Source organism: Nomascus leucogenys, chromosome 18 (genome assembly GCF_006542625.1).
Source record: "Nomascus leucogenys isolate Asia chromosome 18, Asia_NLE_v1, whole genome shotgun sequence".
In the NCBI taxonomy this organism is placed as follows: Eukaryota; Metazoa; Chordata; class Mammalia; order Primates; family Hylobatidae; genus Nomascus; species Nomascus leucogenys.
The window spans coordinates 87343836-87365824 of record NC_044398.1 but is presented as its reverse complement, the minus strand read 5'-3'; the positions used below and the strand labels follow the sequence as shown (position 1 = coordinate 87365824).

Here is a 21989-nt window from a genome sequence, read left to right as displayed (position 1 = left end):
ATTATTCTAATGAAGGGGACAGAGACAGGCAATCCATAAACAATTAACACAGCCAGCACATCAGGTGGAAAGTGCTATGAAGAATAAATACTAAAGCAGGGGGAGCCAGGTGCGGTGGCTCACGCCTGTAATCCCAGCACTTTGGGAGGCCGAGGTGGGTCGATCACTTGAGGTTAGCAGTTCGAGACCAGCCTGGCCAACATGGTGAAACCCCATCTGTACTAAAAGTACAAAAAAAATTAGCCAGGTGTGGTGGCACATGCCTGTAATCCTAGACTCAGGAGGCTGAGGTGGGAGGATTGCTTGAACTCAGGAGGTGGAGATTGCAGTGAGCTGAGATTGTGCCACTGCACTCCAGCCTGGGCAACAGAGTGAGACTCCGTCTCAGAAAAAAAAAAAAGGGAAAAAGCAGGTGCAGGTGTAGGATGCACTAACATTAGCAGGGTGGCTGTGGTGGTAGATAAGGTGGTCAGGAAAGGCCTCTCTGTGAAGGTGACAAAAGTGAGGGATGAGCCCTGGGGACTCCTGGGGAGAGCTTTCCAGCAGACCGAACAGCAGGTGCAAAGGCCCTGGGGTCAGAGTGTGCTGTGGCGGATCAGGGAATATCACAGAGACTCAGGTGGCTGGAGTAAAGCTGGGAGATGATGATGGGAGATGGGGCTAATGGATACCAGAGCCAGGTCACAGGGACCTTGCCAGGGATTGTCACGACTTGGACTTTGACTCTGAGGTAAATGGGGAGATCACCTGAGGTCCAGAGTTCGAGACCAGCCTGGTCAACATGGTGAAACCCTGTCTGTACTAAAAATACAAAACTTAGCCGGGTGTGGCGGCGTGCGCCTGTAATCCCAGCTACTCAAGAGGCTGAGGTGTGAGAATTGCTTGAACGTGGGAGGCGGAGGTTGCAGTGAGCCGAGACTGCAGCACTGCACTCCAGCCTGTGCAACAGAGCAAGACTCTGTCTCCAAAACAAAACAAAAAACAAAACCACAAGTGGCGGGCTGGATTTCGCTTGGGGTCACAGTTTGCCAACCCCTGCCCAATCCATAGCTCCAGATGCATATATCCTGTTTCCTGGACATCTCTGTCCAGACCCTTTGGTGAGGCCCAGAGAGGGGAAGCAATTAGACCAACATTACCCAGCAAGGCAGGGCAGAGTAAGACAGGAGTCTAGGTCTTCTACTCTCAGTTGTCAGAGAGCTCCTCGCTGCCAATCCCTGCCACAACTCCCTGCCTCTCTCTTTCTGTCTATTTCTGTTTATCAATTAATGATTATGTATGGAGCACCTAGCATGTGCTTGACGCTGAGCTGAGCCCTTTTTCGCCCCTACTTCCCTGACCATTCCTCCCATTTCTCCATCATACTGCCCATGATGAGTCAGGGACCCAAATGACCCCCAACTTCAATGTCTCCCTGTCCCCAAAAGACTCCAAAACTCTCACCTGCTCCCCAATTGAAGTGTGGACTCCCTCAGGGAAACTGTCCACATCTGGCTGCAGGGCACAGGCCTCTAGGACTCTCTCCAGCCAGGGTGGGTCCAGCTCCTGCCCGAAGCACACATTCTCCACCACAGAGGTGTTCTGCACCCAGGCCTCCTGGGGCACGTAGGCCACAGCACCCTAAAACACAACTTACTTTGGTCACAGGAGGATGATTGGGACAGAGGTGGGATAGATTTTGAGAAGCAGTGGGAGGTGGAGAGAATGAGTGAAAGTGAGCTTGGCTGGGATGGGGAGGGTGGGAAGGCAGCGAGGAAGGGGGACTTTCAGGATGGGGACATCCTAGCAGACAGGCTGGGGGTGGCCTCACCTTGATGCTCACGAACCCCTCCACCTTTGACAGCTCCCCAAGGAGGGCGGACAGCAGGGAGGACTTCCCTGCCCCCACTGGACCGACAACAGCCAGCAGACAGCCCTGGGGCACGGTGAGGTTTATTCTGGACATGCAAGAGGGGAGACATGACCTTGGTTAGGGTTCGGCCCGCCTCTGTGAGGAAGGATGGGCTGCAGACGGAGCTGGGCTTTCCTGCTCTGGGAGTCTCCAAGAGGACCTGTGGGGCCGTTCTTTTTCCCAGCCCTTGTCTAGCCATTTGAGCAACCATCCTGTGCACATCTGTGCGCGTGCACACGCACACAAAGCGTGCACACATGCATGCACATTTGCACACTCATACAAGCATGCTAGCGTGCACAGCAACACAATGTGGGCACACATCCACACACACGTGTGTGCACATACCCAATCAATCCATGCTCACACACATACATGTGTGCACACATGCACACCATGCACACACATGGCTGCATGTCAACCCACATGCACACACACACACACACACACACACAGAGTTGACTATAGCCTGAGGGTTTCACCAGCCTGGCCTCCTGCCTTGGCTCTTGCGATAAATAGGCTCTTTCCTCCCTCCCTCCCCCTGCTCTTGGTCCCGCCCCACTCCTGTCTGTGTCCCGCGGCCCATCCTCCACCCAGTGAGCAGAGGGGTCTGTTAAAACCCAAGTCAGATCATGACGCTTCCCAGCTAAACCCGCCAGCTCTCCCATTTCACTCAGGGTCAAAGCTACAGTCCTGACGATCAGGAATGACGTCTCCCGCCTCCTTCCGCTCTGTGCCTCAGCTGCTCGGCCCTGGCCATGCCGACCTCCTTGCTGTTTCTTGAACACAATAGGTCAGTGGTTCTCACCTGGGGGTGACTGCATCCCCCAGGAGTCATTTGGCAAGATCTAGAGATATTTTTGGATGTCACAACCGGTAGGGGGTGCTGCTGGCATCCAGTGGGTAGAGATTGGGGGTCTGCTAAACATCCCACAATGCACACGACAGCCCCCAACAAAGAAGTTTCAGCCCAAAATATCAACCGTGCTGAGGTTGAGAAACCCAGGTCCAGGCACTCTCCTGCCCCAGGACCTTTGCTGATGCCATTCGCACCGCCTAGAAGGTTCTTCTCCCAGGCCGGGCATGGTAGCTCATGCCTGTAATCCTAGTCCTTTGGGAACTGAGGCAGGTGGATCACTTGAGGTCAGGAGTTGGAGACCAGCCTGACCAACATGCTAAAACCCATCTCTACTAAAAATACAAAAATTAGCTGGGTGTGGTAGCATGCGCCTGTAATCCCAGCTACTTGGGAGGCTGAGGCAGGAGAATTGCTTGAACCTGGAAGGCGGAGGTTGCAGTGAGCCGAGATCATGCCATCGCACTCCAGCCTGTGAGACAGAGCAAGACTCCGTTTCAAAAAAAAAAAAAAAAAAAAGCTCTTCTCCCAGATACTCCTTCCTTATGATCTCAGCTTGAATGCCAAGCCTTCCCTCGCTAGACATGCCATCGTACTCTGTCCCCTTGCTCTGGCTTTCTGTTTGGGCCTCACCTCTATCAGCATGTCACCCCAAGAGAGCAGGACCCTTGTCTGTTTCCTTCACCCTATCCCCAATACCTAGAACAGAGCGTGGCCCGTATCTAGTGCTCTATCGATGAAGTGAGTGAATGACAACCAATACAAATACTACCCAGGGCATACTCCTTCCCTTCTTAGGGAGTTTCAGGGCTGGCTGAGATTTTTGGACACAAAGACCAAGCGATAGAGTTGGGGGCTATAGGTGATCATGACCTCGGACTGATACAGGAGGCACAGAAGTGAGCACAGCTGATAGGGCTGAACCTTGGGGCTCCTCTCGGCCAGCCCTCCCTTGGCATCGTCTTGGCCAGCCTGGGAGCACAGGGGTGTCTCCCCCGATGGGGGAGGCTCAGATGCCCTGGTCCCCATCTGCAGGAGATACTGGTCTATGCTGTGCAGGTCCCCACCTTCAAGAGGTATAGATGCATCCTGGGAACCTCCCCAGCAGAGCCCCAGCCCAGCCTAACCCACCCTCCAGTCCCAGGCTAGAAACCTACACCACCTCTCAGGTGGGAGGTGGCAGGAGCCCCACGCATCTTCTCCCTAAAAACACGAGGCTGGTTACCACGGGTGTCGTTCTGTACCTGTGGAGGCAGGGAGGGCTTTCCTGGGACCAGGCGAAGGTGGCACTGTGTATGGTGATGCAATCCTTCCCAGCAGCTGCAGGGCACAAGAGACCATTTACAGGAGACCCCTGACCTGGCCAGCCTCTGCATCTGAGAGGCCCCCAGGCACCATCCCCCGCCCCCCCAGGGGCAGAGGCTGCAGGAAGAAATCTCTCCCACTGAACAAACTGCCCTGCTACTCACTGGCTTGTGTGTGACCCTGCAGGGTTCTTGTTCTGTCCGTGTCCCATGGCTATATAATCCAGGGGGAGGCAAACCGTGGCCCAGAGACCAAATCCTGCCTGCTGCCTATTCTTATAAATAAAGTTTTATTGGGACACAGCCACAACCATTCATTTCTGTATTTCATGCTTTGAGCAGTTGTGACAGAGACTGTGTGGCCTACAAGCCTAAAATATGCACAATCTGGTCATTTATGGAAAAAGTTAGTGAATTTCTGATATAAATTATCATCAAATCCCAGCCTTCCCAGAGTGAAGGGGGTGTTATTAATTTCACTGTGGCCGGCACAGTGTCTTATGCCTGTAATCCCAGCACTTTGGGAAGCAGACGTGGTAGGATCACTCGAGGTCAGGAGTTTGAGAACAGCCTGGCCAACATGGCAAAACCCTGTCTCTACCTAAAACTACAAAAATTAGCCAGGTGTGGTGGTGGGCTCCTGTAATCACAGCTACTAGAGACTAAGGCAGGAGAATTGCTTGAACCAGGGAGGTGGAGGTTGCAGTGAGCAGAGATCGTGCCATTGCACTCCAGCCTGGGTGAAAGAGGGAGACTCTGTCTCAAAATTATTTTGATAATTATTATTATTATTTCACTGTGATAACAAATGTAATTAGATTAGTGGTTCTTGATCCTTAACACATAGAATCGCCCGAAAGATTTTCTAAGAATCAAAGCTTTCATGGCTTAGCCCAGATCAATGAAATCCATCCTCACAATTAGCTGCTATGACGACTGACAGGCCCATTTTGGAGATGGGAACACGGAGGCTCACAGAGATTATCTACTTGTCAGGATCACCCAGCTAGTCAGTGCTGGGGCTGGGATTTGGACCTGGGCAGTTCAATGCCACAGGCTAGGCTTCTTACCACTATGTGGGTGTTTTCCAGGTACACAGTTTGCCCAGGTTCTTCAGTGCAACAAGGGGGAGGGTGTCTTGGCCCGTGGCCTAACAGAAGGATGGGGTGGAGGGGGAAGCCCAGGTAACTTGAGCTTGGTAAGTCTCATCGTGCAATGGTGCTTGAAATGTTGCTGTTTTCTAGCTTGATCAAAATGCTGCCATGCTTATTACCTTGGACTTTCTGCATGAGGACAAGGACCTGGTCTGTTAGAGCAGGAGCCCTCAACCCCCAGGCCACAGACTGGTACCAGTCTGCAGCCTCTCAGGAACTGGGCCATACAGCAGGAGGTGAGCGCAGGGCAGGTAAGCAGAGTGTCGTCTGTGTTTACAGCCACTCCCCATCACTCCCATCACCGCCTGAGCTCCGCCTCCTGCCAAATCAGCAGCAGCAATAGATTCTCATAGGAGCACGAACACTTGTGAACTGCGCACGTGAGGAATCTGGGTTGCGTGTTCCTTGTGAGAATCTAATGCCTGATGATCTCTGTCTCCCATCACCCCCATTGGGGTCATCTAGTTGCAGGAAAACAAGCTCAGGGCTCCCACTGATTCTACATTATGGTGAGTTGTATAATTATTTCATTATATAGTACAATGTAATAATAATAAAGGCACAATAAATGGAATGTGTTTGAATCATTCCAAAACCACGCACCTCACCCCGGTCCATGGGAAAACTGTCTTCCACAAAACCAGTCCCTGGTGCCAAAAAGCTTGGGGACCACTATGTTAGCGTGTTCCCTGTTGTACACCCAGGATGGTAGAAAGTGGGCGCTCAATGAGTGGTCACTGAACGGCTAGCAGAAAGAACAGCAGCACGGTGCCAGTTTCCAAGTGACAGGCAGATGGCGTGATCTGCACGTGCCATCCATTGCCCACAGCCCCCACCTCCCCCCAGTGCTGATGCCGGCTTGCCATTATGGGCCGGGGCGGCCCCCACATCCCCCATCCCTCCCACACCCCTCCTGCCAGACTCAGCACTCACAGCTTCCAGAGGAACTTGAGTCTATGGCACCAGGGTCAACTTCTTCCAGGCAGAGGAAGGCGACCAGACGGTCAAAGGACACCCGGGCCTAGGAAAACCGAAGCCGCAGGTCACCCAGCAAGAAGAGCAAAGAACTCGGGTTTTGGGTGTCGGTGTCACAAGATGTGTGGCAACAGCTTGCTGTCTACCAAGCTCTGTGCATAGGAGGCGTGAGGACAAAGCTTTCTAGTTCATGGGAAACGATGCAACCCGAGTGGTGACCTTGATGATGGCGATCTCCCACCTCTGCGCTCCTATAAATCAGTGACACCGGAACAAGCCAGCTGCCATTCTGCAGACAAGATCTGGGAAGAGGATGGTGGGCTTTTCCAACAAGGTTATCAAGCCATTATGTGGAACAATTTCAAATGTTGTCCACCTGGGGGCGCTCTCTCCCAGTCACAAACCCATCTTTGGGGAAGAAAGAGACCAGCTGTTAAAATCGAGATTAGGCCACGTGCAGCGGCTCATGCCGGTAATCCCAGCACTCTGGGAAGCCAAGTGCAGAAGGATCACTTGAGGCCAGGAGTTGGAGACCTGGGGAACATAGCGAGACTCTTTGTTTCTATAAAAAAGTAAAAAATTAGCCGGATGTGGTGGCCCATGCCTGTAGTCCCAGCTACTCAGGAGGCTGGGAGGTAGAAGCATCACTTGAGTCCAGGAGTTTGAGAATGCAGTGAGCTGAGATCGTGCCACTGTACTCCAGACTGGGTGACAGAATGAGACCTTGTCTCAACAAATAAACAAATCAATAAATAAACAAATAAGGCGGCCAGGCACGGTGGCTCATGCCTGTAATCCTAGCACTTTGGGAAGCCGAGGCGGGCGTATTACATGAGGCTGAGAGTTCAAGACCAGCCTGGCCAACATGGTGAAACCCTGTCTCTACTAAAAACACAATCAATCAATCAGTCAATCAATAAGACTGGGTGCAGTGGCTCATGTCTATAATCCCAGCACTTTGGGAAGCCAAGGTGGGCAGATCACCTGAGGTCAGCAGTTCAAGACCAGCCTGGCCAACATGGTGAAATCTCATCTCTACTAAAAATACAAAAAAATTAATTAGCTGGGCATGGTTGTGCGTGCCTGTGGTCCCAGCTACTTGGCAGGCTGAGGCAGGAGAATCACTTGAATCTGGGAGGCAGATCTTGCAGTGAGCCAAGATTCCACTACTGCACTCCCGCCTGGGTGACAGAGTGAGACTCCATCTCTAATAAATAAATAAATAAAAATAAAAAATAAGAAACATAGAGATGGCTCAGGTATGCTGCCGTTTCTTGTTTTCATCATGCTGAAAGGACTAGAGATAGCAAAGGAAGAGAAACAAAATTGCTTTGTATAAAAAAGGGAACTGACATGATTGCTCGTATGTGGAATTGCTGGGCAGATGGATAAGTATGCATGTTCTGAGGGTGTTTGTGGAGAGGTCTGCACATTGCCCTCCAAAGGCTGACCCCTTCCAGATGTATTTGCTGTACTCTCTGCCCGCCTCTGTTCTTGCCCCTGCTCGCCTCTTTTCCAGCTCCACACCATCCGTCTCCCTCCCACTCTGTCTTCCCTCTCCTCTGCAAATGGCAGGCGTAGGGAAGCTGGAGCCAGGTGTAGCCCACGCACTCTCCCAGGATGGCTCCAGCCCTTGCACCCACCTCACCTGGACGAGGGAGTGGATGGAGAAGGGCAGGAAAGCCTGGGCCTTGTTGAGGATGTTGAGAACCGTGAGAGTCACAAAGGCTTTCTCTGCATCCATAGCATTCTTGGCCACCAGAGTGTGGACAGCAAACACCACCAGTGCGACCTGGGGGGTGGGGTGGGGGGGGGGACACGTGGGGCAACAGTGAGACACACAAGCATAGATAGGGTAGCCCGGGCAAGCTGTGGTGCCTGCACAGTGCATGTGGCCCACCCGCCATGTCCACATGTGCTTCCCTCCATAGATCCCACTTCCAGTCCTGCTAACACACGTCCTCTCCTCAGTCATAAGCTATGCAAGGCTCTCTCTAAACACACAGCGCATTGCTAAAGGCAATGAATGTGTAGCCCCACGAGCCTGGGGAGAACCTGATGCCTCTAGGTTCCAGGCCTTGGGGGACAGCAGAGTTTTTGATCTTGGTAACGTTGTTGTTCGAGACATGGTGGAACTTGTGATTCTAGGGTCCTTTGGAAGATGACTCTAAAGTTGCAGGCAGGAGCAGCACTTGAGGGCTCTGGGTGTTGGTGTCATCTGTGGTCCTTTTTTTTTTTCTTTGTTGAGATGAAGTCTTGCTCTGTCACCCAGGCTGGAGTGCAGTGGCAGGATCTTGGCTCACTGTAACCTCTGTCTCCCGGGTTCAAGTGATTCTCCTGCCTCAGCCTCCCAAGTAGCTGGGATTACAGGCGCACGCCACCACAACCGGCTAATTTTTGTATTTTTAGTAGAGACAGGTTTCGCCATGTTGGCCAGGCTGGTCTCGAACTCCTGACCTCGGGTGAGCCACCCGCCTCGGCCTCCCAAAGTATTGGGACAACAGGCCTGAGCCACCATGCCCTATGTATCAAAGTTTTTAAAGTTGTGGTTTAGGAAGGTTGTTCTGACAGCAGCATGAAATAACTTACAGAATGGCAGGACAAGGATGATGTCCAGTGACAGGGTGGCTACGGACATCTGCTGGCCAGCATCAGGAAAGTCACTCTGACCCAGGATTCTACCTCTGCCGCCCCCCTGCATCTGTACCCTCCTCCCCACATCGGTAGAAGCCTGGAACTCTGAGAGTTCAGCAGACTTTATCGGCCACTGCCACCTTTGCTAGAATAATATGCTTAATTAGTTCTTGTAGAAGACAGCAGGGACCCAGAGAGAACAGGATCCAGAATGAGTGGGTTTTGATGGACACGGTGGTAGGATCTGGGGGGCTCCACCTACCTCACCCTGCCCCCACCCCCGCACTCCTTCCCCAGTGCTGCCCAGCATAGAGACGAGTGACGTCACCAGAAATGTAGACACTTGGAAGGACACCAGCGACACAGAGAAGAGGAGGCCGGAGGTCCGCAAGGCGCCCAGCTCCTGGCCTCGGATGCCCAGGACTCTGTCCAGAAAGGCTCCCTCCCAGCCATGGAACTTGATGGTCTTCGAGTTCCTGAGGATAGAGCTGGTGAGCCGTGCCCGTGAGTCCTTCTGCCTCATTTGCTCTTCCTGGGATCGGAGGGAAAAAGAGAGATGAAGACAGTTGAGAATTCTTCCCTGCACCCCGACAGCCACCCTTCAGCAAATCCCATTCATCTTGCCAAGCTGCGTCCCAAACCTGTCTGCCTCTCAGCATCTCTGACCCTCAGTCCTGTTCCTCCAGTCCCAGGTTGGAAACCTACACCACTTCTCAGGTGGGAGGAGAGCTGACCCTGGGACAATGCGCCCCATGGAGGAAGCCTCTGATGCCCGGAGAACAGAGGCAGCCTGAGCCCACCTGGGTATGGCACCGTCAGGAAGGCTACCTGGAGGTGGTTGATGCCCGAGCTACGTCTTTTTTTTTTTTTTTTTAACTTTTACATTTTTTGTGGAGGTGGGGTCTCGCTATGTTGCCCAGGTTGGCCTCGAGCTCCTGGGCTCAAGTGATCCTCTGCCCTCAGCCTCCTAAAATGCTGGGATTACAGCCTGAGCTATATCTTAAATGACCAGGAAGTGGGTGCTGAGCAGGCAGAGGATGGAGCTGGAGAAGAGGGAGAGGAGGGGCTTGAGATGGGGGTGGGGTGGGGGCTGGGGGTGCGGGGGTTGGGGGAGGCAGCTAAAACCCAGGCACAGGGAATGGCATGATTCAGAGGACACTCTGTGACCAGAGGAGCGCGTCGGCAGGGTCACTTGGCACTTTACGGTCAGGCAGAGGAATTCAGGGTCTCCTGTGCTTCACCATGGGGCGGGGGGGCATCATCAGAGGGGCAGCTGCCTGGAGAAGGTTTTTCTTTTTGAGACGGAGTCTCGCTCTGTCGCCCAGGCTGGAGTGCGGCAGTGCGATCTCAGCTCACTGTAACCTCCGCCTCCTGGGTTCAAGGGATTCTCCTGCCTCAGCCTCCTGAGTAGCTGGGACTATAGGCACCCGCCACCACGCCTGGCTAATTTTTGTATTTCTTTAGTGGAGACAGGGTTATGCCATGTTGGCCAGGCTGGTTTTGAAATCCTGACCTCAGGTGATCTGCCCGCCTCGGCCTTCCAAAGTGCTGGGATTACAGGCGTGAGCCACTGTGCCCAGCCTACAGTGTTTTAGAGGAGGCCATGCAGGAGGCTGGAGAAACAGCACAGGTGACAGACGGACACTGGGACAGCTGGGCCAAGAGAGGAAATAAGTTCCTTCCATCCATCCCCCATCCCTCCCTCTCTCTTTCCTGCCTTTCCTTCCTTCCCTATCTCCTTTCTTCCTCTCTCCTTCCCTTTCTTCCTTCCCTCTTTCCTTTTCTTTCCTTCCCTCCCTCCCCCCTTTCTTCCTTCTCTCCCTCATTCCTTCTCTTCCTCCCTCAATTATTTCCTTCCCTCCCTCCCTCCATCCTTCCTCCCCTTTCCTGTCTTTCCTTCCCTCCCTCCTTTTCTCTCCTTCCCCTCCCTCCTTCCTCTCCTCCTTTCCTTCTTCCCTTCCTCTCTCCTTCCCTTCTTCCCTCCCACCTTTCTTCCATAGTTCACAAACACTTACTGAGAACCTTCTGCCTGCCAAGCACTAACTAGATGCCGAGTCTGCCACAGTGAGTGGCCTGTGCTGTTGCAAAGCTTCCGGTTAAGGTGAACAAGGCAATCAACCCCTGCCGGGTGCTTCCTGCAGGGCCCTGTGGGATGTGGGAAGTGCTGTGGGGGCGGGGGGGGGGGAAGCAAAAACAAACCCAGGGCAGGCAAAGGAGAGGCTGCTGCTGGGAGGAGAGGGATGGACGTGTGGTTTCCTTGCTGGAGGGTGGTGAGGGAAGCTGCTCTGACTGCAGGGAGGTGACAGAGGGTCTTTGGGAGTGAGGGTGATCCAGGTGGAGGGAACAGCTAAAGGGAAGTCCTGGAGGGATGTGTGAAATCGGGCAGGTTTGAGGATGGGGGATGTTGGGGCGGGAAGGCAGGGAAGGAGGGGAGACGGGTAGAAGGTGAGGTTGGAAGCAATGAGGCCAGCTCAGGGCAGGCCTGGTGGGCCACTGTGGGGTCTTTGGCTCAGTCTGACGAAAAGGGGGCCGCTGTGGATCTGAATAGAGGAGGGGTGCAACATATTCGGTTTGCATAGGTCTCCTCTGGCTGGGAGTGGAGAGAGGCTGAGGGCAGAAGCGGGGAGTGAGCCAGGGGGCTTGCTGCTGTGACCTGGGTTAGAGACCATGGGGTTTGGAGAGCCTGTGCTGGGAAGGGTGACATTCTGGATGCATTTTGAAGGTGACGCCAAGCAAATCTGCTGACAGATGGGATGTGAGAGAAAAAGGCATTGAACTGACCCAGGGCCTGTGGCCTGAACACTGGAGGGACGGAGCCACTGTCCATTGAGATGGTGGGGGGAGGGGGTACAGGTCTGCATGATGGGCAGCTCACAGACGACAAGAACAAAGCCAGACCCGTGGGCTCGCACTCAACTCTCCCCTCCCCATCTCCCACCCCAGGACCTGTTGCTTCCTCCCTACTTCCTGCCTGGTCCGTCCCTTTCCCAAAAGCCAAACCTGATGGTGGTTCCTCTTCTTGGTGATGAAGAAATTCAGAGGGAGGAGGCTCAGGAAGACAGCGATGGCAGTGAGGGCAGAGGGGCCCAGGAGCTGGGGACAGAAGGGGCAGTATGTCAGGAGATCCCGAGGAGCCCAGCTCTCAGAGGCACGTGAACCAGGGCAACTCCATCTTGAATAGGGGCTGGGTAAAATGAGGTGGAGACCTACTGGGCTGCATTCCCAGACGGTTAAGGTATTGTTAGTCACAGGATGAGACAGGAGGTCAGCACAAGATACAGGTCACAAAGACCTTCCTGATAAAACAGCTTGCAGTAAAGAAGGCGGCCAAATCCCACCAAAACCAAGATGGCTACGAGAGTGACCTCTGGGCATACTCACTGCTGCACTCCCACCAGCACCATGACAATTTACAAATGCCATGGCAACATCAGGAAGTTACCCTATATGGTCTAAAAAGGAAAGGCATGAATAATCCACCCCTTGTTTATCATATCATCAAGAAATAACCATAAAAATGGGCAACCAGCAGCCCTCTGGGCTGCTCTGTCTATGGAATAGCCATTCTTTTATATCTTTACTTTCCTAAAAAACTTGCTTTTGGTCGGGCACGGTGGATCATGCCTGTGATCCCAGCACTTTGGGAGGCTGAGGTGGGCGCATCACCTGAGGTCAGGAGTTCGAGACCAGCCTGGCCAACATAGTGAAACACAGTCTTTACTGAAAATATAAAAACTAGCCAGGCGTGGTGGTGGGCACCTGTGATCCCAGCTACTCGAGAGGCTGAGGCAGGTGCATAGCTTGAACCCAGCAGGCAGAGCTTGCAGTGAGCCAGGATCACACTACTGTACTCCAGCCTGGGCCCCAGAGTGAGACTCCATCTCAAAAAACAAACAAACAAACACTTGCTTTCACTTTATGGACTCGCCCTGAATTCTTTCTTACACGAGATCCAAGAACCATCTCTAGGGTCTGGATCAGGACCCCTTTCCTCTAACACAGCTGCAGATCCCGAAGGTGATCAGACTTGGGTCCTAAGATGGGGATGTCAGGGAATCTGATAAGGGCAGCCACCAGGTCCCAGGGATCTGTGTTCATGGGGGTCTGCTGTGTCAGGAGATGCCTGCTGAAGGTGGGGTCCTTCAATGTCAGGGCGGGGGCGGCCCTCTTACACGATGGGGAGAGAGTTTCAAGACAGATCGTGCACACACACAAGTGGGAATGGGGGGTGTTCCCGGCCACAACGGTAAAGTTGAGACCTGTGGAATCAGGACCTGGTTCAAATCCTGACCCCGACACTTTTGAGTGTGGCCTTGGGGCAGGTCACCTCCCTAAGGTGCAATTCCCTTGTCTGCAAAATGGGAATAGAGTTGTTCTCATCTGGCATTTTCTGTTATTGTGCTTATTTTCCTAATCTTCATTTCATCCCTCACGAAGATTGTCAGATTTAGTAAATCATCATACAGGATGCCCAATTACATTTGAAGATAAAGAATGAGTAAGGTTTTAGTCTAAGTCTCGTGCAATATTTGGGACATACACTGAGAAATTCTTCCATTTGTCTGAAACTCACACTTCACTGGATGTCCTGTGTTTTCTCTGGCAACCCTGCTCCCCCACCAACGTGGTGATTTGGGGATAGTTACCTTCCCCCTCTCAGTTTTGGTTTCTATATCTGGAAAATGTGGAAGTAGGGGGTAGAATAAATGATTTTTAAGTTGTTGTGACTTTGAGATTTCTTCATGGGTTATTTGGACCCATTCTCTCGACAAGCCCCACCCCAACTCCAGTCTGTATGCCTCGGTTTCCCCTCTCAGTCCTTAGGAACACTACGTTTATTTATTTATTTATTTATTTTGAGATGGATTCTCGCTCTGTGACCCAGGCTGGAGTGCAGTGTTGCGATCTTGGCTCACTGCAACCTCCGCTTCCCAAGCGATTCTCCTGTCTCAGCCTCCTGAGTAGCTGGGATTACAGGCGTGTGTCACTCTGCCTGGCTAATTTTTGTATTTTTAGTAAAGATGGGGTTTCACCATGTTGCCCAGGCTGGTCTTGAACTCCTGGCCTCAAGTGATCCACCCACCTCAGCCTCCCAAATTGCTGATACTACAGGTTTGAGCCACCCCACCTGGCCTGGAAACAGTATTTTCTAACCTTCAGCCAGTTTGTTTCATTTATGCGGCAATGGCGCCACCTAGTGGCTCAATGGAGAAGTGCCCAGAGGGTAAACACCAGCCCACAGCAGGGCTTGGAAAAACACTCAAAGGAACGTGAGCAGAAGATGAACATCTCTGTCTGGGGGAAAAATGGTATCATTAAACCATAGCAACCTCAATGTCCACTCCTCCTTCACCAAGATCTCATGGTGATGTTAGGAACTGTCTACCAAGAGGCAGGAAAAGTACACAAGCAAAGTAACATGGTGCATTATCTATGGATATCTTGTTGGTCTCATTTTTTTTTTTTTTTTTTGGAAGGATTCTCGCTCTGTCACCCAGGCTGTAGTGCAGTGGTGTGAGCCTGGCTCACTGCAACCTCTGCCTCCCCGGTTCAAGCGATTCTCCTGCCTCAGCCTCCCTAGTAGCTGGGATTACAGGCACATGCCACCATGCCTGGCTAATTTTTATATTTTCAGTAGAGACGGGGTTTTGCCATGTTGGCCAGGCTGGTCTTGAACTCTTGACCTCAAGTGTTCTGCCGGCCTTGACCTCCCAAAGTGCTGGGATTACAGGCGTGAGCCACTGTGCCCCGCCTGGTCTCATCTGATTTTTAGCAACGGTGAGGTCAACCTGATCAATTGCCCTGAATTTTCCCGTGTTCTTCCTCTCTCTCTCTCTTTCTTCCTAATGATGACATTTATGTACTGCATATCAAGCCCTGTCTGAGTGCCTTATGTTGTGATTGCTAAGCACCTACCTATTGTTTGCAAGGCCCTGGAATACAAGGTGAAGGCACTGGAAAAGGTCCTGGCCCCTAGCCCTAGCAAAGGCAATCATATGCATGAGCGTTCGAGTTTTTTTTGAATATTCAACAATTACAATGAAAATGCCACTAACAGTTTTTACAAGGCCAGGCACAGTGGCTCATGCCTGTAATCCCAGCACTTTGGGAGGCTGAGGTGGGCAGATCACCTGAGGTCAGGAGTTCAGGACCAGCCCAACCAACATGGTGAAACCCGGTCTCTACTAAAAATACAAAAATTAGCCAGATGTCGTGGTGCATGCCTGTAATCCCAGTTACTCAGGAGGCTGAGGCTGGAGAATTGCTTGAACCTGGGAGGTGGAGGTTGCAGTGAGCCGAAATCGCACCACTGCACTCAAGTCTGGGCAACAGAGTGAGACTCCGTCTCAAAAAACAAATAAACAAACAAACACTTAGCCAGGGCTCTGTAAACCGTGGCATATACTATCTATACGGGAGACATATGGATCCCTCTACCTGTTTTCATATAGCCCATGAGCTGCACAAAAATGTTTAATATTTTTTATATTTTTAAATAGTTGAAAAAAATCAGGCCAGGCATAGTGGCTCATGCTTGTAATCCCAGCACTTTGAGAGGCCGAGGTGGGTGGATCACTTGGGGTCAGGAGTTTGAGACCAGCCTGGCCAAAATGGTGAAACCCCGTCTCCACTGAAAATACAAAAATTAGCTGGGAGTGATGGCATGCACCTGTCATCCCACCTACTCGGGAGGCTGAGGCAGGAGAATTGCTGGAACCCAGGAGGCAGAGGTTGCAGTGAGCCAATATCGCGCCACTGCACTAAAGCCTGGGCAACAGAGTGAGACTCTGTCTCAAAAAAAAAAAAAAAATCAGAAGGATACTATTTCATGACATATGAAAATGATATGCACTTCCAATGTCAGCATCCATAAATAGAATTTTATTGGAAGAATACCATGCCTGTTTGCTTAATATGGTCTCTGGCCACTTCTGCACCCCAAGGGCAGAGGTGAATATTTGCAGGAGAGACGGTATGGCTCCCAGTGTAAAAAATATCTACTGTCTTGTCCTTTATGGGAAAGTAACTAATGATAATATTACAAATACCTACAGGGTACAGCTGTGTGTCTGGCGCCATTTTAAGTGCTTTCTACATACGGGCTTGTTTAATGCCTCAGCACCTCCGGGGCAGGGGTGCTACTGTTAATTATGATCCTCACGTTGGAGACAAGAACAGGAGGCACAGAGAGAGTAGGTTCCTTGCACACGGATTCACAACTGGTAAGTGCTCAAAAGCAGGATTTGAGCCTAGGCACTTCCCGATACAGAGTCAAATTTTATTTTTATTTTTATTTATTTTTTGGAGACAGAGTCTCACACTGTCACCCAGGCTGCAGTGCAGTGGCATGATCTCGGCTCACTGCAACCTCCACCTTCAAGGCTCAAGCGATTCTCCTGCCTCAGCCTCCGGAGTGGCTGGGATTATAGGCACCCGCCACTATGCCCAGCTAATTTTTGTATCTTTTAGTAGAGACGGGGTTTCACCATGTTGGCCAGGCTGGTCTCGAACTCCTGGCCTCAAGTGATCCACCCTCCTCGGCCCCCCAAAGTGCTGAGATTACGCTGAAGCCACCACACCCAGCCCAGAGTCTGATTTTAATTTAAAAAAAGAAAACCCTGTACCACAAAGTTAAAGGATGAAGTTGGAAAGTAAATGTTTTGTTTGTTTTGTTTGGTTGTTTCCTGATGGCTACTTTGTGTTTTTTGAACACTAAATAGCAATTTTTTTCCCCCTAAAATGTTCTCCTCTTGTGTTTTGTGGACAGTAGCTGTGGTGGTGCCCCAGGGTTACTGGTAGCTTCAAAACATGGTTAACTTGCCTACTGGGTACCCTAATAGCACATGGGGAAGTGACAATGTCATCATCATCATTGTCATCATCATCATTCTACAGAGGAAACTGAGGCCCAGAGAGGGTGAGCTTCCTGCCCAAGGTCAAGTGAAGGTCATTCTTATTGAAGACTTTTCCCATTATATCAGACAATACTAGGCAAATGGAGACAGGATTGGAGGAGGAAGAGAAGGAGGAGATGGGGGTGGAAGGTGGGGAGAAAAAGGAGGAGAGGAAGAAGAAAGGGAAGAGAAGGAGAGGCAGGAGGAGAGGGAAGAGAGGGAGGAGGGTAGAGGAGAAGAGAGGAGAAGGCAAGAAGTGGGAGAGAAGATGACACGGAGCAGAAGGAAGAAGGTGGAGCAGGAGAGAGGAAGAGGAGGAGGAGTGGGAAGGAGGAAAAGGAAGGGGTGCAGGAAGAGGAGGGGGTGCTTGGGTAGAAGGTGGGGGGGATGGAGGAGGAGGGAGGGTGCAGGGAGGGGTGCAGGAGGATGGGGGCAGGAGGAGGAAGCTGGTGCAGGGGGAGAGGGGAGGAAGCCTTATAAGCTTCTACACCTGGAATGGAATCCGGGGTGATGAAGGCAGAACAAGGGTAAAACCTTTCATGTGCCTCTCTGACACCAACCCGGTTCTCCCACAGCCTCAAACTTGCCCTAACCCTGGGGTCACAGCAGACCTCTTCCAGCCTTTTGAATACTAAGTCAGGAGGAGGAAGGGTGGGAGGGAGGAGGAGGAAGGGTGGGAGGGAGGAGGAGGAAGGGTGGGAGGGGGGAGGAGGAGGGGGAGAAGGAAGGGTGGGGGACTCCGTTCAAATCCCGTCTTCCTCCTCTCGCATACCTGCCAGAGATAGACGAAGCAGACCACGATCCAGACAAGAGGCAGCCACAGCCCGTTGAGGTAGAGGACGCTCTCGGTCAGCCGCTGCACGTCCACCGACACCAAGTTGACCACGTCACCCACTGCACTGGCCTTTCTGGAGCCGCTGGACAGAGCCAGGACCTGGTGGGTGGGTGGAAGGAGAGAAGTAAAGTGGGGAGGCCGGGGCAGAGGGACGCCCCAGTGGCTTCTCCACCCACTGAGCCCCACTTCACGCGTCTGCGAGGTGGGTGAGTAAACTCTCTTAGGCCAACCTCTCAGGGCTCTGAGGATCCACAGAGATGACAAAAATGAAAATCCCCCAAGATCCCTAAAGCATGGGAGGTGTAATAATGTTTAACATACACGAAAACACCAGATTAACATGGATAATGGTGGTCATCTGCCCAGTGCTCACCGTGTTGCAGGCACTGTGCTGAATGAACAGCCTCATCCTGTCCCGGGTGCTCACAGCTGTGAATGGTACCAAGCAGGCACTACCACATTCATTCCATCTAATGCCAGGCCAGGCGCAGTGGCCCCTGCCTGTAATCCCACCACTCTGGGAGGCTGAGGTGGGAGGATTGCTTTGATCCCAGGAGTTTGAGACCAGCCTGGGTGACATAGTAAGCCCCAATCTCTACAAAACACTTTTAAAAATTAGCCAGGGGGCCAGGCGCGGTGCCTCATGCCTGTAATCCCAGCACTTTGGGAGGCCGAGGTGGATAGATCACCTGAGGTCGGGAGGTGGAGACCAGCCTGGCCAACACGGGGAAACCCTGTCTCTACCCAAAATACAAAAATTAGCTGGGCATGGTGGCAGGCTCCTGTAATCCCAGCTACTTGGGAGGCTGAGGTGGGAGAATTGCTTGAACCCAGGAGGCGGAGGTTGCAGTGAGCCGAGATCAAGCCATTGCATTCCAGTCTGGGCGACAAGAGCAAAACTCCGTCTCGGGGAAAACAAAAATTAGCCAGGCATGGTTGTGGTGTGCCTATGGTCCCAACTAGCTACTGGGGAGGCTGAGGTGGGAGGATCGCTTGAGTACAGGAGGTTGAGGCTGCAGTGAGCCATGTTAGTGCCACTGCACTCTAGCCTGGGCAACAGAGCAAGACCCTGTCTTAAAAAAAATGCCATGGATAAAATGCTCTCTATTATTCTCTCACCAAGGAAAACACCATTTCCAATTAAATTAAGACATGTAAAAGACATCTCGATTTTGGAAGTATTAGAGTGAAAAAAAAATGTGAGACTAGAATCAATGAAATAAACATTTACTAACCCCATTCTATGGCTAAAGAAACTGAGGCACAGAGAAGTTGAGCAACTTGCCCAGTCACAGGCCTTGTAAGCTCCTACACAAGGGATGGAATCCAGGATGACGAAGGCATGACAAGAGTGAGACCTTTCTTTTTTTTTTTTTTTTTGAGACGGAGTCTCGCTCTGTCGCCCAGGCTGGAGTGCAGTGGCGCAATCTCGGCTCACTGCAGGCTCCGCCTCCTGGGTTCACGCCATTCTCCTGCCTCAGCCTCCGAGTAGCTGGGACTACAGGCGCCCGCCAACACGCCCGGCTAATTTTTTGTATTTTTAGTAGAGACGGAGTTTTACCGTGGTCTCGATCTCCTGACCTCGTGATCCGCCCGCCTCGGCCTCCCAAAGTGCTGGGATTACAAGTGTGAGCCACCGTGCCCGGCCAAGGGTGAGACCTTTCACGTGCTTCTCTGACACCAACCTGGTTCTCTGGCAGCCTCACGTCTGCCTTAACCCTGGGGTCACAGTGGACCTCTTCCAGCCTGTTGAATGCCAAAGTCCACATGCAGTCCTCTCTGTGACTGTGTGAGGGAGTGAAGAAGTGATCCAGGAATGACTGGGCATCGAAATTCTCCACTTAGCAAGTCTTTGAATAGGGCCCACTGTGTGACTCACACTGAGCTGGGAACTGAAAACACAGCTGTGAACAACACAGATGAGGCTTGCTCTCCCGGGACTGGAGTTTGAGGTGAGGAACAAGGCTCTATAATAAAGATTCATATAACTGGCCGGGCACAGTGGCTCACACCTCTAATCCCAGCACTTTGGGAGGCCGAGGCGGGTGGATTGCTTGAGGCCAGGAGTTCGAGATCAGCCTGGCCAACATGGCGAAACGCCATCTCTAGTAAAAATACAAAAATTAACTGGGCATGCTGGTGGGCGCCTGTAATCCCAGCTACTTGGGACGCTGAGGCAGGACAATCGCTTGAACCCAGGAGGCAGAGGTTGCAGTGAGCCGAGATTGCACCACTGCACTACAGTCTGGGTGACAGAGTGAGACTCTGTCTCAAAAAATAAGACAAAACAAAAATATTTCTGTAACTCATGCTTTAATGGCAGTTATTCTGAGTAACATAAAAAAGCAGCCCAGGTCGGGCACAGTGGCTCACGCCTATAATCCCAGCACTTTGGGAGGCCAAGGTGGGCGGATCACCTGAGGTCAGGAGTTCGAGACCAGCCTGGCCAACATGGTGAAACCCTGTCTCTACTAAAAATACAAAATTAGCCAGGCATGGTGGCGCACACCTGTAATCCCAGCTATTCAGGAAGCTGAGACAGGAGAATCACTTGAACCCAGCGGGCAGAGGTTGCAGTGAGCTGAGACTGCGCCATTGCACTCCAGCCTGGGCAACAAGAGCAAAACTCTGTCAAGAAAAAAAAAAAAAAAGCCCAGAGGTTAGAGAGGAGGGATCTGATCTCATGAGGAGATCAAAGAAGGCCTCCCGGCGGGTGGGTGGGGAATAGGAAGATCAACGCCTGCTCGTCAGGTGGCCTTCCTCTTAGGCTCAGGAAATGTGCACTCTCAAGACAGGATAGGGCACACCCAGCTCTGGCATGCACAGGGGAACACGAGCCTGGGACGCAGCCCTCTGGCAGGACGGCATCAAGAGCTGCCCTCTCGGCCATCCAGGAGCTGTCCCCTCTGTCCCCTCCTCCCCTAGGGGACAGCTCAGGTGTCAGGGAATGAGACTTACATGGGACAGGACCTGCCCTGATTCAGATGCTCCATACCCCACAGAAGCCAATAGCTCTTGGGGCAGCAGTCCAGGGACTTAGCTTCCAGAGTCCCCCGAAGGGACAAGAGCTACTGCACAGAGAGAAGTCTAAAGCTGTGGCCTCCAACCAGGTATTCACAGTCAATGGACAGAACTTCCAGCCCAGATGCAATTTGGATTTTTTAAATTTTTTATTTGTTTTTTGAGACGGGGTCTCGCTCTATTACCCAGGCTGCGCTGTCGTGGCACGATCTCAGTTCACTGCAACCTCCACCTCCCGGGTTCAAGCGATTCTCCTGTCTCAGCTTCCCGAGTAGCTGGAATTACAGGCATGCGCCACCACGCCTGGCTAATTTTTGTATTTTTAGTAGAGATGGGGTTTCGCCATGTTGGCCAGGCTGGTCTTGAACTCCTGACCTCAAATGATCTGCCTGCCTCAGCCTCCCAAATTGCTGGGATTACAGGCGTGCACCACTGTGCCCAGCCTAGGGGTCATTTTTACCACAAGCAGTATTGTCTGGGAACACAGCTGACAGGCCACCTTATCAGAAGGTTAATCCTTTATCCTCAAGGGGGAATGAGTGGAAGTTAAAATTAGGCTCAAAAATTAAAATTAGATTGGGGGAGTGGAAATGGTGTCTAGGCAGTGAGAACAACTGCAAAGGCCCCAGGGTGGATGGGTGCCTGGAGTGTTTGAGGAACTGAAAGGAGACCTGTGTGGCTGGAGGAGAGTGAGCAGGGAGGAGATGGGTGTGTGTGTGACACGATGAGGTCAGAGACGTCCTAGGGGCCGATCACACAAGACCTTACAGGAATAACTAAGGAGCTGAGACAGATCACTTGAGGCTAGGAGTTCGAGACGAGCCTGACCAACATGGCAAAACCTTGTCTCTACCAAAAATACAAAAATAAGCCGGGCATGGTGACACGTGTCTGTAGTCCCAGTTACTCAGGAGGCTGAGGCAGGAGAATTGCTTGAACACAGGAGGCGGAGGTTGCAGTGAGCCGAGATTGTACCACTGCACTCCAGCCAGGGCAACAATGTGAGACTCTGTCTCAAAAAAATAAATACATATAATAAAGAGAAATAACTAAGGAAGTGAGAATGTATCGTGAGTGACTCTAATAAGCAAGGACTGAATGCATTCTCAGCTGCTGATAACATTACTGCCTGCTCAGTGATATTGCTTTTCCTGGCCGGGAAGGCCTGCCCTTGCCCCCCAGGGCTCACCTTTCTGTACACCAGGCCAGTGATGGCCGACCGCAGTCTCATCTGCAGCACCTTGAGCCTGTACATGTTCTGCTGCTCAAACAGCGTTTGCAGGCAGGCCGAGAGGAACATCAGCACAGCGAGGAGGTAGCCCTTCCAGGCTGGAGGCTTGGGATCACCAATAAACTCCAGGAAAAGGCTTGCAGGGGAAGGAGGGAGAAGGTACAGCTGGTGAGAGGAGGTGCCCAAGGGGGTT

At 52.0% G+C, this 21989-nt stretch overlaps 1 protein-coding gene across 3 annotated transcripts in view; it reads right to left on the bottom strand.

The window, feature by feature from the left end:
- The window catches only part of ABCC6 (ATP binding cassette subfamily C member 6), a 74280-nt gene that overhangs the window by 31149 nt on the left and 21142 nt on the right, over positions 1–21989 (bottom strand). For all 3 annotated transcript variants that reach the window (XM_030798036.1, XM_030798035.1, XM_030798034.1), the window contains exons 9-17: positions 21755–21932; positions 17482–17643; positions 11815–11907; positions 9143–9346; positions 7829–7972; positions 6139–6226; positions 3992–4067; positions 1811–1937; positions 1444–1620 (exon numbers count right to left, since the gene is read on the bottom strand). In XM_030798036.1, coding sequence (XP_030653896.1) covers positions 1444–1620; positions 1811–1937; positions 3992–4067; positions 6139–6226; positions 7829–7972; positions 9143–9346; positions 11815–11907; positions 17482–17643; positions 21755–21932 — 1249 coding nt within the window. The remainder of the gene's footprint in view (positions 1–1443; positions 1621–1810; positions 1938–3991; positions 4068–6138; positions 6227–7828; positions 7973–9142; positions 9347–11814; positions 11908–17481; positions 17644–21754; positions 21933–21989) is intronic.